General features: G+C 24.8%; 1 protein-coding gene across 2 annotated transcripts; it reads right to left on the bottom strand.

Annotated features, from left to right (window-relative positions):
- Nucleotides 1–1,571: 1,571 nt before the first annotated feature.
- On the bottom strand, nucleotides 1,572–17,898 carry LOC145839488 (complex I assembly factor ACAD9, mitochondrial-like). Of its 2 annotated transcripts, none has more exons than XM_082947070.1 (15): nucleotides 17,763–17,898; nucleotides 13,108–13,190; nucleotides 12,185–12,334; nucleotides 11,334–11,489; nucleotides 10,484–10,608; nucleotides 10,106–10,250; nucleotides 9,716–9,800; nucleotides 9,380–9,482; nucleotides 8,926–9,049; nucleotides 8,128–8,253; nucleotides 6,911–7,039; nucleotides 6,743–6,822; nucleotides 5,667–5,919; nucleotides 2,730–2,928; nucleotides 1,572–1,849 (listed from the first exon to the last, which is right to left on the bottom strand). In XM_082947070.1, exons 2-15 carry the CDS (start codon nucleotides 13,108–13,110, stop codon nucleotides 1,734–1,736), a joined length of 1,794 nt encoding a protein of 597 aa, XP_082803196.1. In that variant the 5' UTR covers nucleotides 13,111–13,190; nucleotides 17,763–17,898; the 3' UTR covers nucleotides 1,572–1,733. The 2 variants fall into 2 exon arrangements, with proteins under 2 accessions (XP_082803196.1, XP_082803194.1); XM_082947068.1 differs by lacking the exon at nucleotides 17,763–17,898 and adding an exon at nucleotides 14,586–14,668.
- Nucleotides 17,899–20,387: the final 2,489 nt, after the last annotated feature.

Consider the following 20,387-nt stretch of genomic DNA (forward strand, 5'->3'; position numbering starts at 1 on the left):
AAGGTAGTTGAAAAGCGTTAGCCGAAATCAATTTTATTTGTTGTTTGCTTTAATAAAAAAATGTTTTAAATGAATGCTATCTTAGATTTTTGTATAAAAGACAAAAAACAAACATGATTTCTCTCAGTTCTGCATGTTTGTTTTGAACTTTGAAATTTTTCCGCTTTTCAATTGCTTATTTTTTATTGACTTTTACACAAAAACTGTGAATTATGTTTAGAGTAAAAAATTGTTAAATATTATTTTAATCAATATTTTAAAACATTATACGTATATGGAAATTTAAGGTAGAATTAAATGACACAGGCCGATTAATAGAGTTTTACATCTCAAGCTGACTGAGGTTAATTTTTAGTCATTAAGACAAATTTTTATTTACTTAAGCTAGTTTTTTTCTTGAATGGTTTACAACCTTATACTAGTTAAAGTAGACTGATGTTAGGATAGTTTTACAAAAAAAAATTTCCTACCAATTTATTATTCTGCAGTTTCTGTATAGATGTTTTTATATACAGTTTAAAATAGATAAGTATACTAGACATCCTAGGGCTGGAAAGGTGTAATCGTTCAGTTTTGCATCTTTATCGCTAACATTAGTTGCAAAAACTGTAAACTTTTTTCGCTTAAGTTTAGCTGAAACTTGAACTGTGTATTTCAAATCCTTAACCGCTAAAAATTATTTTACTAAATAAAATGATAAAGAAAGCACTTTTGTGTTTGTGCGTTTATGGACAAGGTATTCGTCAGCGGAGGCAGAAGTGACAAAGGTGCAACCAACTCTTGCCTGCAGTGCGACACAAGCGACTGCAGTTGGAAAGAAGTCAGCGGAATGAGCGATGCGACAAAAAAAGCGTTCAAAAAAAAAAAGGTCTAATGACCTAGTGTAAATATTTTGTTTTTAAAATTAAGCCATTTTTTACATTGTAATTTACTATAACTAGTATTAATTAACTAATGACAAGCTGTCCGATCCTTTTCTGCAAAATGGCAGCTTACCAACTTACCTTTCAATCGAAGTAGGAAAAAAGGTAAATTATTTTTAACACATATTTTGTTAAAGAATTTGTATCATTTTCATTACTATAAATGTAACTGCATTAAAAGTGTTCCACAGTTTTAAAAAACAACAGCATGTTCTTAGATTTTGTCCATATGTTTCATATTTTGACCAAGTTTCAGTAATATTCAAACAACGAGAAGTAACGTAGACAGTATTAAAGTGTGCACTACTTAAAAATAAAAAATGATTTCTGGTCTGATAGTTTAATAAGATGAAAAAACTAATTATATTGTTTCTTAGTAATCAATCATCATACATTGTAATAGTTCATTAGAAATGAAATTGTCATTATAAAACTTCGATACTTATTTAAATAATAAAACATAAAAGGTAAATTGTTGAGATGTGGATACCTTAAAAAGTTAAAATGTTTATTTTAAAAACTCTTTAAAAATACGTAAAAAAGTTAATACGTTTTCTTAAATTGCAAATCATTTAATGACAAATTTTTTTTAATAACTATACGAACTAATGTAACAAATTTTATAAATAAAAAGTAGTATTTCGTGCATACATTTAAAATAGTAATTTTTTTTACTGGATAAAAAAAACACTTAAAAAAGTAAAAAAAAATTGTAAGATTTAGCAATACTTATGTTTGAAAGTAAATTAAAATAAAAAAAACAAAAAACTTATAGAACAAAGTTTAATAGTAAAACTAAATTGTTATAAATTAACTAGTTCTCTCTTCATTTAAATCTAAAGGATGGGCAAATGGATATTTTTGTTCTTGTACTAAATATTTACTAAGACGCTTTTGAACTTTAGAATTGTCTTCACGGTATTGAGCTGAAAAATTATAAATCTTTTTAAATATTTTTTTTTTGAAATTAAACACAATACCAAATGGTTTATTTTATTACTACATTACATCATAGCTTATGTTTTAAAAAAAGTTCCATTATTCATCTCACGTAATTAATAACCTTAACAAAATGCATAATGTAGATAGTGTTAGTTATATAAACCTATTCAACAATATGTTACAAAGTTAACATTTTTTCGCCAGAAAAAAAGCTCATCAAAACTTCTATGTGTTGACCTATGTGACATATTGTTAAATAAATTGATATTTATCTAGCTCTCTGAGACTAGATTGAGCTTAACATAGTTTTTAAATTTATTTATGATAAGTAAGAATACACACCGTAAGTTTTTAAAATAAAAAATGTTGCATTTACAAAGTGACAGCCATGTTTTACCTGAAGTCTTTTATTAATTATATTTAAAAAATAATGATGTTTTTCTCAATAAGTTCTTACTTAACATTTATAATATATTTATTCTTTCAAAAATTTATTTTACAAACTAAGTTTCGGTCAAAGACCTCTTCAGTGCTTAAATAAATCTTATTCAAATAGAAACTATTTGAATAAGATTTATTTAAGCACTGAAGAGGTCTTTGACCGAAACTTAGTTTGTAAAATAAATTTTTGAAAGAATAAATATATTACTTCTCCTCCAGCAGTTGAGATCTCTCTATTTGTTTTCTTAAAACCAAAACATATTATATTAACATTTATAATAATATTTACAACTTGTTGTAAACAGTAATATTAATTTCAAAATTTTATAACAGTAAAGGCTGAAGCTTAACCAAATTTTTTTATACTTCGAGGTAAGAATACGTAAAACTCCACCCATTTACCAATTTGAAGGAAAAACTTACGCGTGAGTCGGTCGAGCAGTGTGTAGCATTCGCGGTAAGTTTTTGATATAAAGGACTTGCACATGAAGCGTTCGTAGTCACAATTTCTCAAACTCAGCAACAAAGACTTGTTGCATCTCGACAGGGAGGCAGTCATGGCGTATATTTTGATTGCCACGTCAGCCAAAACTTGCAATTCCAACTGTTCTTCTTGAACTTTCTTAAAGAGTTTCAAAGAGTCTAACTAAGTTTCATAATTTGTTATTGCTAGCTAGCTCATATTTTAAACTTTTGTTTATAAAAATTTATATAAACATCAGATATAACTTAATTAAGCATTAAGTTATAGAGATCTAAACAACAAAATAAAAACAATAGTTTTTGTGAGAAAAAAAAAATTCAATGATTTTGTTTCAAAGCTCACAAATATATGAACAGCTCTTCTGTGAAAGATTAACGTATATAAGAAAAGCATTAAAAATATGAATAGAATAAGTAAAAAAATTGATCTTTTAGATATATTTACTATAAATATTTTATTGTAAAAATAAATAGGTATGTGTCAGAAAATCACAGCGTCACTTTAGCACGGTGTGACACTATAGCACTGAGTGAAATTTAGCACGACATCACTTTACCCTAGGGTGACAATTTAGCACATAATGACACCTTAGCACGGAGTGAAACTTTACAGGGTTGCCACTCGTTTTTTCAAAATTTTTCCAGGTTTTTAAAAGTACACATTTTTGGGTATATTTTTAGTTTAAAGTTAAGTTAAAAGTAAGAAACTATGTTAAATAGTATAAAAACATTCAAAAGATACTGTAAAGTTAACTTAAATATGTTTTTTAATAAAAAAAAAATTATGATAACAGAAATATTTTATTTATATGATAGATTTTTTGTTTCAAATCGAAATAGTACTACTGAAATTGTAAAAATTGTTAAAATTTCAGGTTTTTCCAAGTTTATAAAAAAGAAGTCTTACATTAAAAACGTTAAAATATCAAACATCTTCGTTAAAATATTATAGTAAAATTACTAAAAAAAGTTTCTAAATTGACTTTTATTTTATTTTAAGTTGAGGTATACTACAAAATAACTAGTAGTACAATTCAAATACGAAGTTTTAGTTAAAGTGATTAAACTTGTAACACATTTAAATCTTGCAACTTTCTAGTTTTCATGTTGCACAGTTCGTTTTCAAAGTTTTCAAAGCTTGCATTTTTGTGTGTCTTGAGCAACCGGCCTCAATTTTTACATCAAGCATTGAAGGAAGCCACCACATTGATAAATGATAAACATATCTTAAGAAAGTGCTCTTGGTGTTTGCCCAACACTCTGTTGTTTTGTGAATTAAACGTTGCCCTCAAATAAAGTTTTTCTGGCTGCAAAATTTATTTCACCTTTATTATTGTCACTTTGTGCTAAATTGTCACTCTGTGCTAATGTGTCACTCTTTGCTAAAGAGTCTTTGCGTGCTAAAGTGACGCCGTGCTTTTCTGACTCGTTCCCAAATAAACATGTTAGATACAATTTTACATCTTATTTTCGTTTAAATAAATAACTTTTTATAAATAAATGGCTTTTTTATCTAATTTTAGCTCTTACCATATAAAACTTGTATAAACGCTGAGAATTTTAAAATTCTCAAACAGTGCTCTAACTAATATTTCAAAATAAAATCCAGCAATCACAAAGAGAATTTTTTTTAATAAATTATATCTGCTAGAAGGCTTGACTTTTTTATAACAACCTTTTTGTCTGAAATTATTTTTACTACTTTAAATAAGTTGGAAACTTTATTTAACTTATTTAAGTTACCATTATTATAAACAACATTTTTAATGTAACTCTTTATAATCAGGTGTGCATATGACTTTTTCCTTACTTATTTACTGTTCATATGTTTCAAGGATTATGTTAGGAAACTACTGATTAAAGCTGGTATTAATCTTCGTCTTACACAAAATTTAAATATTAGTTGATTGTGACACTTTTTTCAACAAAGATTACTTTTTTTTGAATAAAGTTTGCTTTTTTGAAATGAAAATAATTAGCTATATACAGTGTTAGTTAATCAAGTTTTCTTGTAAATCAATATAAAAAAATAAGATTTCATAGGCCTTCTGAATGCTTTAAAAAAGCTTAATACCATTTTTAGTATCTCAAAATGAAAAAAATCATTAAAGAAAAATTTTATGTACAAATAAATTGCTTTATTTATAAGCAAACTGATAGTTTTTACATTTAAGGGCATAGGGGGGTTAAACACCTATGGCTCAAACTAAAACGGCAAATAACTAGAAATCACTAAAAATATATCTTCTACGTTTTTTGAGATAACTACCTCAAACTTTTAGGATATGTTTCTTGCAATATCTAGAAAATCTTTCGGAACAAAATTAAAAAAAAAATTAAAAAATAAAAATTTTATAACAAAAAACAAAAAAAAAAACTGTTTCTTTCTTTTTTCAAAAATTCTTTTTGACAGAGTTTTCTAAATATACCAAGGAACATTTCCTGAAAGTTTGAGGTAGTTATCTTGAAAAACGTAGGAGAAGATAAAGTTTTAGTGAAATAGTCTATGTTTGCCGTTTTAGTTTTCGCCTCCCATAAGGAACCTATTGTTGCCTTTGACTTTGACCGGCTATATCTTAAAAATTATTTTTAATTTTTGAAATTTGTAAAAAGAATTTTGTGGCTAAGTAAAAATTAAATTTCAAAAAAAAAAAGCTGTTTACCCCCCTATACCCTCAAAGAAAAAAATTAGTTATGAAAATAGATATGAATTTAGAAATACCATTTTATAACATCACTCGTCATCGTTTTATTTCTAAAAATCAAAAGACAACAACTAGTCTTTCAGAAACTATTCAAAACTTCAGTTTGAATTTTTATTTAAACACTAATAGTTCAAAAACTAATAAACACAATCAGCTGTACGATTCAACTAACTTTTCCGTATTTTTTCAACACTTGGTACACTCTTGTGCGGTACATGTGAGTTATGTTTTCCAGATTTGTTGCTTCGCGCGCAAGCTGGGGGCTCAGCCAGTTCTTAGCAGAATGCTGACTGCCTTCGTGCCCCTCGAACAGGAATGCAGGGTTCTGAACTGAGAGGAAACCGAGCCTCGGGCGGCCTATTTCGTCCCTGACAAAGTCCATTAAGGACGAGCAACGCTCTCGTATTGATCCGCGCTTCAGCAATCTTGAAACGTTGGAATTAGTTAAACGCAGAATGCTTTGTTTAATAACATAAGTTAGCTTTTTTAGTTTGTTTTATTTAGAAAATTAAAAATAAGTATGCGTGTCCAAAAAACTTTACATGATTGCACAAATACAGTGGACACTTTAAGCCAGGGGTTGGCAAACTGCTGGTCAAATGCTGCCAAGCAAGTACTTTGTGCCGAGAAGCACTTTTAAGCTTAGATACAACTTATGTAAAATAAGCTGTATGTTATGTACACTTTTTTTTAAATAAAATTTTACAAGTACATTTATTTTCTTGTGAGTAAATTGCGGCTTATTTTAAATTTATTTTATTACACGCAGTTATATAATTCTTATTTTATGTTTAAACTAAAATGTTTAAAAATAATGTGGCCCAAAAAAAAAACCTTTTAGCAAATCTGGCACGTTCCTAAAGTAAAAGGCAACCTATCCTGCTTTAATATAATCTAATGTCTGCAAAAAACTTTTATAAGTAGCTAAACACTAAATTACATCAGTAAATTAAAAAATCAGTTACAGCTATAAAATCTAGCTTATAAATAAGAATAAACCAAAGACGTTTCAAGTATTTAAATGCGTTAAGAACTTAATTGGATTTATTAAACATTTAGAAATTATATTTAAAATATCTTATCAAAAAACTTTTAGCAAATTACATTGAAATATTCTAAGTTTACTAACACATCATCAGTAATAAACTAGTAAGTAGAAAAAAACTTTGCTAAGACAAAAAATATATTTAAGCTAAATAAATACTAAAACCCTTGTGTCAGTTTAAAGTTGAATTTATTCAAACTCACCGAAGTCTGCCTTGTAAATGAGCTCCCGCGTACTGTAAACTCGACAAAGCAACAAACATTCTCAATATTTCGTTTGTACCCTGCAACATTAATAAAAAAAATACTAGAATCCATATGAGCTTGTTTTGAAAACAAAAACACACATCAAAAATATTAAAAACACAGTACCTCGAAAATCAACAAAATTCTGCAGTCTCTCAGCATTCTTTCGTACGGGTATTCCTTCATGTAGCCCAAACCCCCGAGTATTTGCAAGCACTCGCTCACATGCTGCCATGCTGATTCGGACGAGTATATCTGAAATAATAACAACAAGTTAAACAGTAAACTTTCTTAATTACACTAACACTTACAGTTAACGGGTTAACACACTTCAACAGAGCTCTGTAAAAAAAATATATGTTCAAGTGAACTTGTTTCGCTAGGATCTTTAATAGCAAATGCTTAAATATAAACTTAAATTTTGAATAGTTATATATGAAATATCAACTCTATGGACTGATTTTGTTGCAGAACTCGTGAATATATAAAATAGCTGCTCTAGCTTCTAAAAGCCTCAATTTTACTGACATTAACTGTACAAGACAGAAAGTCTCAAGCTTCGATAATGAACTGTTAATCTGAGCACTGATATTGAAACTTTGCACATATAGAGAACTACCAAAATTAAATTTTGATTTCAACTAAGGTAGAACTAGCTCTATGTTGATGTTTTTATCTGAATTTAAAATTGATTAAAGTATATACAAATAAAAATAATTAAGTTAAAGCAAGTTAATTTACTTTGTTTCTTTTACATATGGTTGAAATTTAAAGAAAGTTTGCTTGTTTTAATACGCCTAGTTTTAATTTGTTAAACACTTGCTAAGCTTTTTTTACTCAAATAATTAAAAGTTATAAACTATTGCTGTATAGCAATAAATAGACACCTGAAGTCCCCATTCAAAGAATACGCCATGTTTACATTTCGAAATAAAAATGCTACATTTACTATAACTTATACATACAAAGAAACATATCTAATACTAGTAAGGACTCCAAATTTCAGATAATCATAAATTAAAACTTAAGTATTTCTTTTGAAAAATCAACAAAAAATTAAAAGTCTAAAACTAACAGTTTTTTTAGTTTTTTTAATTTAAATTGTATTATTTGTTTAAAAGCAACGATTTAAAAGTTTCAGGAAATAAAGGTAATTGTATGTATATTCAAAAATACAATAACATTTTTAAAACTTTTTACATAAAAAAATTCGTATATAAACACCATTAAAAAAAAATTTCAGAAAATGTTCAGTTAAAATTTATAAAATATCTTAAAAATTTGTACTGAAAACTACAAGAGTAAATTTGTTATAGTTTATTTTTCTATGTACAACAAACTACCTTGACCATAGCAGCCTCTATGGAGCAATCGGGTGGATTTCCGTTTTCATCGAGTTTATCAAGATGGCCTGCTGTCAGGTAAGCCATACTCTCCATAGCGTATGTGTCCAATGACATGTTGAATATCTGTATCAAAATTGTTGAAAAAGTAATTTGTTTGCGACAATTGTTAGTCTTAATATTAAACAAAACTTATTACCAAAAAAAAATTTGTACTGGAGTTACAATCAACTTGTATTTTATTTAGTTAAATTTTTTTTTAAACAACTTTTAACTTTAAAATGCTTAAAAATAAATTGATAAGTTTGTTTTTAGCTCTAATGAAAATCTATATTTCAAAATAAACTAATTTCACACTAATAAACAAGTGAAAAGAATTAAAATTATTTTAATAGATAATGTAGTATTGTTCCAAACTTAATAGCTTTTTATGAATATTTTACAAATAAAATATTCTAAGGTATCAAAAAGGCATACTATTTTTAAAATAAGAGAGATAGATTTTAATACCTAGCAAAAGATTAATCAAAAAAATTAAGGTTGACGTATGAAACTACTCTTTGTGAGTTGAATATTTTAAAATATCAGTATATCAAAAAAAAAATCAATTGAATTCTTGTATTTAAAAAAATACTTATTCTAGTTAAAGTTTATATAACTTTACAAGTATGCTTTATATAAAAACATATATTGATTTATATCAAAACGGCAGATACTCAGAAATATAAAAGTATTAAATTAACTTATAAAAAACTACACCGAAAAATAGTTATAACCAATTGTAACAACTTAACATACCTTGCTTTGTATAAGTTGGAAATCAGCTAAAGGTTTTCCAAACTGCTTACGTGAGTGTATGTGATCGGAAACTATGGTGACCATGCGTTTCAGTTGACCTGCCACACTGCTGCCCATACTGAATCTAATTTGAAAATCTTTATTATTACGTGATTACATGAAAAAAAAGCTGGTGCTATTTAATGGTTCAAGTAATGTAAAAAAATATAATCAAAATGACTAGATTTGATTGAAAAATATCGAAAAAATACTTGATTTCATACAAATAAACTGTTGATCGAAACTTAAAGTTTGTAAAATACACTGTTGATTTTATCAAAAACCATTTTCAACTAACAAAACTATTAAAACATCAAAACGTTTATCACAACAAAGAAGTAAAGTCGCTATTGCATAAAAAATCAAAGCAGTTGATAAAATCAACTAAACTGAAATTAAATATTGAAGGAAATACCTGCCACTGTTTAATATTTGCATGGCAATCTTGAATCCTTTTCCAACTTCACCAAGAACATTTTCAACGGGTACTGCAGTATCTTCAAAATTTACGGCAACAGCTGTTAAAAAATTATGAAATATCACGAAATTAATAAAATAAATTATCCTATGATCACTATTATGTATAATAATACCTCAGATTTAAAGCACATTTTTGTTTATTTATTATCAAAATAACATAAAAAGACCTTTTCAAAACTAAAAATTAAAAAATATATATGAATACTAAATAATTTGTGTCTAAAACATACTTTTAGGATTACTAATGTAAATATATAATAAAAAGTATTACTGTTAGATGCTCTGATGCCCAACTTGTCTTCTGGTTTTCCGCTTGTTACACCTCCAAAGTTTCTTTCCACAATAAATGCTGTTATCTTTATAAAATTTGTACACGAAAAAACGTTTCGAGATAAATGTTTAATAATAGGCAAAAGTTTTTAGAATATCATATAAATACAACTTAACCTGTCATAAATAATCAAAAAAAAAAATATTAAATTAAACACACACTTTTTAAGTTTAAGCACTGGCTAGCTGTTTGAGCAAAACTTAGTTTGCCAAATAAACTTTTTTCAAAAACAAAAAATATATTTGTTATCTTTTTATAAAGAAGAGACCTCTTTACAGTTTTTAAACAACCAAACTTCTATTAGAGCTAAATTACGTCATAATAACCAACTTTTTCAGTTTCGTTGCCATTTTCATCTACTATTGGAGTTTTCGCAAACACAGTCATGATGTCGGCGAAACCTCCGTTGGTAATCCAGATTTTTCCACCGTTCAAAATCCAATGTTTTCCATCTTCACTTAACCGAGCTTTAGTTCTGTGCGCAAAATAGTTACACCTGACTATCAAGTTTTTTCAATGATTACTTTTTTTCTGAACAAGTTTAGATCTTTTTAGCTAAATTTAAAACAATTAAAAACAGCACAAACATGTTTAAAGTGTAATAGTTTATAAATTTTAAATTCTTTTAATCACAATAGTGATTAAGTATTTTATAATATCTGTTTTAATAAAAAAGAACTAAATTCGTTTAAATACAACATGTCTCACTGTATCGAAGCGGCATCACTGCCACTGGAAGGTTCAGTGAGAGCGAATGCGGCAACAAGTTCCCCGGTAGCCAGCTTCGGAAGGTACTTTTGCTTCTGCTCCTCATTGCCTGCTATGAGAATACCCTGTAAAGTTTCAAATAGTTGTTTAATTCTTTAAATAGCATAACTAACGATCTTGGTATATCTTTAAAGTTTTATTTTGTACATGTTTTAAACTGAGTAGTGTAAAACACAAAAGGGATTAAAATTTAGGGTGACGATAAAAAAAAACTTTTATAATATGGATTTGTATACACAAAAAATAAGAGTTGAACTTTTTTCATTATTTCTTTATCTATCTGTAAAGAAAGAATTCCACAGATTGCTTAAATAAAACTGTGATAAAATTATTAAGAATTCTAGAAATTAAGTTCATTTATATACAAAAAAAAATATCTCAAAAATAAGAACTTTATAGTAAAAAAGTAACAATTTATTATTAGTCTAAGACAGTCTAAGAAAAAAACATCAAATAGAAAATTATTCTGTAAAATTAATACTTAAAAGTTTTGATAAACAATCTGTTACTATTAATTTGATCTAAATATTTTATTTTAAATTTAAAAAAAAATGAAAAAAAAATTACACACTTAGGATGAAAAAAAGTATTATTGGTAATCTTGTCTTTTTCATTATGATTCCATATAGGGTTGCTATTGATTCACACTATATTAATGGAAACTAAAATGGTTGGGTTGATAATTGTAAGTTAACTAATTTTACTTTTCTAAAACTTAGATAAGATGTCAAAACTATTTGTTTATTCTAATTGATTTATTTTCTTTCTTAATCTTTTTTTGATCACTTACCTTTAAACCAATAGCCTGGTGAGCAGCTAGCATGACAGTTATAGCTCCATCTCTTGATACTTCTTCTATTACTCTTGTGTATTGTAAGTTGTTCAAGCCGAGTCCCCCATACTCTATTGGTATTTGCATTCCAAACAGTCCCATATCTTTCAAACCCTGCACGTTTTTAAAAATTTCAGAGTTTTTAAGAATTGTAAAGTTTGAAAAAAGGTACTTCTAAAAACTTTTTTAGAATTCTAACTTAATTTTCTTATAACTAACGAGAATAAAAAATAAACAAAAAGCTATCTTTAAACAAAATGCTAATATGTTTTTAAAAATCTATTGTTAATTTTTCCAAATAATAATAACATAATATTTCATCAAAAACAAATTATAAGTTTTAATTTCATAATAAATTTATAAATTTCTAAATTAAAAAACGTAAGAGATGTTAATAAAATTTAAATGATACTGTTATCTTGCAAAAATTTATCTTACTATTTTTTTTCTTCAAAGTTAAAAAATATATTTAAAACATTAAATTCATTATTTATAAAAACTCACTGAACTATAATTTTGGCAATGTATATACTTTAATTGATTTTTCTAAATTATAAGAATTAAAAGTATGTAAAGTGTATAAGTTTCTTACAACAAATCTGTAAAGTTTAAGCAATATTTAATATACTTGAAAAAAAAATCCTAAAATTTCATTTAGCTTTTAGCTATCTTAAAACTTTATTTTTTTACTAAATACAGATGTACTTAAGAAAAAAAATGAAAATTTTACTTGTTTAAAAATTTATTTGAGAAAAAGTTACAAAGATATTTTCGTTTTTAAATGTAAGAATTTATTTTTCTAAACATACTTGCATAACATCAGGATCCATAACTCCATCTAAATCAAGCTTTTTAGAATCTACTTGTTCTTCAAAAAATTTTCCAACAGCATCAGATAGTTGTTGTAGTTCATTTAAATCTTCATCAGTTTCTAATGTAGGGTACGGATGAACCCATTTCTATTTAAAAAAATTGATGTTTAAATAAATCTTTACAACCGTTATATACATAATATAATACTCAATTATGTCCAGGATACAGTCAATGCTTTTTTAAATATCTTATTAGCTGTTACGTACAATACTAACACAATATTAATTTCATAAGTACTGTACATTTTATTAAGTAGAATTATGAAGCTCAACATTTCTCATTTTTAAAAGTTTACTGAGAGCAACAGAAAGAATATTATTTCCCAATAAACCTTTCAGGATGGCTTTTGTTTATTAGTTAGGCTCCTCAAAGTTTGAAGGACTTAACAAATTAATTAGAAACGGTAAAGTTGATTTCATATCTACTGAAAGTTTTTGCAGTAAGTTTTAAATAAGGGGACAGCAAGTTCTAAGTAAGGGGGAAATAAAATAGACTGTTTATCATGTTTAAAAATTCAATTTAATTAGATTATAATAAAATTTGAAATTATAAAAATAATTCTAAAATATCATTATCTTCAAACAAATAAACTTGGAATAAAATTTTGTATTTGATAACAAAGTTTGAAAAAAATTGCATAATCTTTGTATATAAAAAAAAAACTTGTGTTCATTTGCTGAATAAAAAGTGTTAGAAAATAATGAAATTAAATTAGTATTTAATTAAATAAAACTTTATATTGAAAAACTGTTCTTGTTTTTGTAATAGAACCACTTTTATACATCTGTGATTATAAAACGCTGAAAATTTTAAAATAAAACTTTAAATTTTTAACCAAGTAAAGTATAAATAGCATTACCATATTTAGTTTTCCTAGGGTCAAATCTCTTGCAAAGGATGCATTTCTTGTAATGATAATGTTCGGTTTGTTAAGTGAATCATCTAAAGAAATTATTATTATTTATTTAAATTGAATTCAAAAAAAATTTAACAAGAGTTACAGAGTTTGAATAATATAGGTAATTAGAAAAATTCTACCATTTTGAAAAGATAATCTGTTATTTAAAAGTAATAATTAAACTTATGTGCTGTAAAACAAAGCATATATTTTTAAGCTTGACTAGTAAAAGTGACTTATTAGTTATTTAACAATGTTTTCTACTTATTAATTTTTCAAATTTATCAGTTATTCTAATAATTTTTTTATAATTTTTTTTTGGCAAACGATGCTTTGCTCAAACCTACTTAAATAAGATAGACTATAATTTGTTTGCCTCTCATTTAAAACTGTTAGTTTTTATTGACAGTTCTATACAAAAGACTCTCTTCAATTTCAATTAGTAACTAATAATTATTTAAGTAATTATTTACTACTAGTTATTTAAAAAAAGTTAAACTGGCTTGAGTTATCCCAAGTAGACTGAATGTGTGGCAACCGTTAGTTACAGTAGTACTTATATATTTTTTAGTCAAAATATTATTTTTTTTTTAAATTTGGGTACTTACAAAATAATAGAAAATAAATATTTATCTATTTAAGATGTAAAAGTTTATATCTTATTAATGAACACAAATAGAATAACTTTAAATCAATATTTTTATGCCAAGAACTAGTAAAAAATGTTTGTAATAATATTATTACTACTTTAAGTTTAATTTTTTATAGTTAAGAATTGAAACAACTTTTACTTCAATTATAAGAGTATAAGTATACAACAAAATAGTGTTTTTTTTTTTTCTTTGTACAGCTTGTACTTACAACTAGTATTTAATAACATATATTTTAAATACTTGAATACTTACAGGGCTATAATGCTTTGAAGTAAAGAAACTAGTCCTGGTCACTATAATCTAAATGATAAAACTGACCTGAGTTTAAAGTTTAAGCTTCTAAAACTAAAGGATCAATAAATAATTTGTTTGAGTAGTGGTAGCAGTAAGGCAACAGATTTGATAGTTATTTCAACTTAAATGCTAAAAACACTTTAATAGAATTTTAAAAGACTTAGATACTTAATATCTATTAAAATTAAATTTCATTAGGTAACAGATAGTTTGCCTGAGTTTTATACATATTTTTTTAAACTCCCAACTAGGTAAAAAAAATCTTTAAGTATCCAATATTTAACAAAAAAAAATACTAATCTTAGTTGGCATAAGTTTTTATAAAATTTCAATCAAATCAGAATAGTCTGAACGGTTATAATTAAAAGTTAAAAATAAGCCTGAAGTTTATAAATATGTACAGTAATAATAAAAATTCAAAAATACTTGATGCAAAAATTTGATGTTAACAAAAAATTGTACCAAAATTCGCTCAACATATAAACAACTTACCTTTTTTTATATTGTAACTTAAACTTGAGCAACATATCAATTTCTTTGAATATCTTCCTTTACATACAAGTTTAAGCATATTTACAACTAAAAAAATTAAATTCAAACAAAACTATTACTAAATAAAAAAAATTTAAGCTAGTAGATATCCGAATAAGTATAAAAATTTACTTTTTTAAAGTACAAATAAACGATCAATATGCATAAAGAAAATAATCTTCATTTAAAAATATTCTTTATTCATTTTTTTAACAGATAAGACAATTTTATTTTAAATTCTTTAAAAAGTTAAAATAGTTCAATTTAATTGCTGATTAATAAAAACTTAATCATGCTTTACTATGTTTGATATATTTAATCAAAATAAAAAAATCAAACCATTAACAACCTTAATTACTTAAAATTTTATATTAAATACTTTTATAATAGTAACAAATATATTATAGATATAGAGTATGTCAGCAATAAGAAAACTACAGCTCATGATCCAATTTCAAGCACAAATCCCTGTTCTGCTTTTTAAGTTAAAGGAACTTGACTAAATCTACCTATAGCTTTTTTATACTAATAATTACTAATATGAAATTAATTAAGCAGTAAGTAAACAGTGGTGCTAACTTAAACTGTATAACAAATTTTTAATACTGAAAGTTTTTTGTTATGGCTTAAATTTACAAAAGTGTTACAGTCAAAAAAAGACTTTTCTACTTAAATCTAGCTAGTTAAAGACTTTGCGTGTTAAAATTGGCTAATTACTTACTAAATTCTTTCATAGAATGTATGAGACATAATTATCAGGCATCAACTATATTTATTTAATTTTTCAGAATTCTAAAACTAATTTTAATTTTCTTGGTTGTTTTCAAGGTTAAATCTACATTAAAAAACAAAAAACTCTAAATTACTTTTTGATTTAGTTTGTTATTTCAAAACTTTTATAATTAATAAAAACATTACCAGTACTTGTAGATATTAAAATAAAAATTTATAACAAAGTATTTTCATTTATATACTACTTGTAAACAAATAAATAAATAAAACTAAAATACTTAGTATGAAAATATAACAAAAATCTTGTAATGATGTATTCAAAAACACTTCTATTTAAAGCACTGTGAAAGATTTTAAACTAAAAAATATATGAACACAAAAAAATATATGAACACTAAAAAATATATGAACACTAAAAAATATATGAACACTAAAAAATATTTAGAGAAGCCACTCTTTAAGTAAGGTTACCACACACTTAGGACAACTCAGGCTAGATTAAAATTTATGAAAATTTCAGGAAAATGAGGATATTTTTTTATAAATTTCAGGATTACTTAGGCCTGTTAAGTGTTTTTTTTATTAAAAACAATCAGGATAGTTTTAAGACTTCTGAAAATCTTAGAACATTTTTTTTTTTGAATGGGATTTAGTTGATCTAGTTTTATCAAGTTAGATCAGATTCACTAAATAAATTGACACTCTTAAACAAATCATAATTATTATTAATTACAAAATTTTATTCTTATTAATATAAAAACTTAAGTGGCTAAAACTGTATTTTCAACAAATTAATTGTGGCTTAATGACCTAAAGGTCTTCTCCAAATCAATGCATTGATCATAGTTATGACCATTCATATGTTTCTTTCCTTATATGTTTGAATGCATTAAAAAAATGTTAGAATATTTGGTTTAGATATTATTTCCTTCAAGCTATCAATATGTACCACTGTAAAGTTTAAATAAACTTATGTTGGACAATCGTCAGAGAACAACACATCTTTACTTTATCATAATAACAGCTATGTGTATCAATCATCTTGACAACATAAACAAAACTTGGTCAACTTTAGTGCTTCTTTTATGACTTATACTTAATTATTTTTGTAAAAAAAAAATTTATAATGATCTACAAAGATCAAAGATTCTTGAACAAACTTCTTTAATCTTTTAAGTCGTTTTGAATTTTCCAGAGAGTCGTTTTAAAAATTAAACTAAAACTTGTCCAAAACGAATTATTCTGCTAGCCAGAATTAAGAAATCTTGGATTAGCGCTTTTTATTATTAGCAATTATTTTTATTCTCAACATAAATAGTTGTATAAAATTAAATTTACTTAAAATTCAATCAAAAATAAAAAAGGTTATAATCCGTTTCGAACCTGCAACCTTCTGATTACTATCGACAATAAATGCTGATCAACAACTGTAAGATAGTATTTATAATTTGAAATAGTTATACTTTATTTACATTCCAAATAAATATCTTAAGCTAAAATATAAAGCTAAATAAAATGATAACATTTATAAAGTAAAATTAAACTTCCTCTGAAGTACGCATTACGAACCTTTACAATAAAAGATAATCAATTACTATTACCAAAAACTAATACTGACTTAAATTTCTTGATCTAAGATCTTTTTTATTTTAGTTTATTTTTTGTTACTAAAATTTAACAAGATACAAGCTTTTTTCTTGATAAATTCAAGCCAGAAAAAAGCTTGTATCATGTTTAAATAAGTTTTAGGTTAATTTTTAAAACGACTCTCTGGAAAATTCAAAGCGACTTAAAAGATTAAAGAAGTTTGTTCGAGAATCTTTGATTTTTGTAGATCATTATAAAAATTTTTTTTAATAAAAATAATGAAGTATAAGTCATGAAAGAAGCACTAAAGTAGAACAAGTTTCATTTATGTTATAAAGATGATTGATACACGTATAACAGATTCAGTAAATAAATTTTGGTGATGTCACAACAATATCAAACTGAATTTATGTTATATTTGATGTCTTTTTCATCCATAATTGAAAACTAATTGTCCATGTTTTAGGCCTAAGATGTTTAGTCTAAAAAATACTTTATTTAGACAATCTATATAAAAACAAAAATATAATCAAGTTTTATGCATTACAAATTAATAAAACTTGAATACCTAATCCTTTTATTTTACAATATTTTAAACATTATAAAGTGTTGTATTGATATAATTGCTTTATATTGTAAATATAAGCAATTAATTGTTAAGGTGTATTAGTTTATAAAAAATAAGTTTAGTTTTTTTTTTGTATTTATAAAACATTGCTTTTTAACCTAGAATTATGTTCAAAAAAGATATAAAATATAATAAATTTCAGCTTTGGTATTTAATAAAATAATTTGGTACACATCATGCTAAGTAATTACCTAAATTTCATATAGCTCAACGACCAAAAGGTCTTACTCCACATAAGGTTCTACTAACCATAGGTATGAGTAAATTTTAAAACTTTTAAAATAAAAAAATAACAGAAAAATATTATTGTTTGCTCTTCAGATTTCACACTAAACTATCAATAGTATTAATCCCCTAATATGAGTCATTAAAGTTTTTTTTTTATACTTCTTCTTAGGGGATTTCCTATTTCAAAAAATCTTGTTAAATTCCAACTAATTTACGAATGGCATAGGCAGTTTTGGTTTTATTTAAATTAGAAAAAAGCTTCTTTTAGTACTATTTTATTATTTATAGTTTTTTCTTAACTTTTATTTTTGAACATTTTTACGAGGAATAAAATATTTAAAAGCCGCATAAGTCTTCAAGTTGAGTATTAAAAAAATAATTGATTTTTACTAAATTTTAAATAAAGGATGTGTTAAGATTAGCCAATAATTTGATTGTACAGTTTTTTACGTGTAAATAACACGAAGGAATTTTAAAAGTTTTTTAAATATATAAGTTAAGTAAAACATTAATTTTAAAGAACATAAATAAAACAATTAATAGTCTAAGTTCAGCAAAATACTTCGTAATTTTCGTGGATAAATCTTAAAAATAAAAAGTGTATTTATATTTTTTACCTCTTTATAATTTGACAAACATAAAAATTAGAAATGAAGTATATTTTTAAACAATATCGGTACAAAGTTTTTAAACAACTAAACATTTAATTTATACCGTACTAGATCTCAGTTACAAAATATTTTTTAATGTAATTAAAGTACTATTATTAAGTCAAATTGAAACCACTTACTTAATCCGGAATTTTTGGAAAGAATATCTAGTTAAATTTTATCATATTAAACAAGATTAAACAGCTGCTGAAACTTAATTGGTAAATTTTTTACGGCACTGTTAATTGTTTACCTTTATATTTTTTCTAACTAATAATTATTATTATCATTATTACTTTTAAAATTAATATTACTCAAAATAACTGTTCAAAATATAGATTAAATTGTTGGCTAACAAAAGATCCTAGTGAAACAAGTTCACTGGAGTATAAATAAAAACAAATTATAAAGTAATCTTCCATTATTGTACCAACATATGTTTCATTATACTATAAATTAAATAGCTGTCTAAATCTTCATATATATTGTGACGTAATTATTGGATGTATTTTGTTCTATCGTTAACAACAGTAAAATAAATTTGAATCAGTATTTCTTTCCATTAAAGTTAGTGGTTTGTTTGTATTATGATTTGTTGTTTTGTTGTTTATTTTAGTTTACTTTACTTAGTTTAGACTTTTTAATTACAAAAATTATATAATTTTAAAACATTCGGATTTAACTTTAAGCATTTTACTTATTATTAACTATTAACCTGTAAAAATCTGTAGAAATTATTTTATTTTTTATCTAATGAAAACATGTATACACCTACTTTATTCTATGCTTCTATTCTTACATTACAGTAACTATTTTTTACAGAACCCAGTTGAAGTGTGTTGATTCGTTAACACACAAAAATATATGGTGGTACAATAAAGGAAGATTACTATATAATTTGTTTTTATTACTCAAAATATTCATTAAGTAAATTAACATGCTTGTTTTGGACAAACTTTGTACGATAACAACTAATTCTTTTTGTTCTTACAATAATAAACGTAACAATAAGTATATAAACACACTAACTAGGATTGAACTATCGTTATAAAGTTGTCGAATTAAAAATAGTAATTCCGTTATAACTAAAGCTAACTGTCATAAATTTGCTAATACAAAATATACAAATGAAAACTTGGAGTAAATTTTTTTGTTAAGTTTCTTTGATTTTTTTAGAAGAAAATTAAAATTTGTACATTTTCTATACAGAATTAAAAAAAAATCAAAACTTTTTATTTTGAAGTTGTAAAAAAAAACTACTTATAAAAATTATAATGGTTTTTGAAACTTTAAAAAAACTTTAAAGTTTTTATATCTTAAATATGCTACTTATTTTAGTATTACTTTCACCTTAATTTTTTTTAATGTATATATATATATATAAAATAAATTTAAAAGCCCTTCAAGTGGGCTCAGTTGAAAGTGTTTAAGTTTAAACATTAACCTTATTTTATATATATATATATATAGTAAATAAAAATGTTATGTTGCTGAAGAATAGTAAATATATTATTAAAATTTAAATAATTTTAAACTTATAGTTTACTTTTTGCTGTTGTATTTTTAGTATTGCTACACTGTAACTCAACTTAGATTTTTTAATTTTTACGACATATATGTTTATTAGAATTTCGTATTTTAAGAAATGCTTAAAATATTATAAAAACTTAGTTCTAGGTAAGCTGTAATTAAGCTGTCTAGACTCCAGAGTTGCTTGATTTAAAAAAAGGTTCTGAATAATAATAAAAGCATTTCGTTTTAAATTTAAAAGTAATGCTTGAGTAATTGCCTTGCTTCTAGCTGATAGAAACATGCTGTTTTAGCTGCAACTAATCAGATCTTAAAAAAATCACTTATGCTGAAAACATACTAAATTATTCTTTATAACGTTAACAGTTATCTAAAACGAAACAATTTTATTTAAAAAAAGTCCTAACG

This window comes from Thalia democratica, chromosome 6, assembly GCF_965202585.1.
Source record: "Thalia democratica chromosome 6, ktThaDemo2.hap1.1, whole genome shotgun sequence".
NCBI lineage: Eukaryota > Metazoa > Chordata > Thaliacea > Salpida > Salpidae > Thalia > Thalia democratica.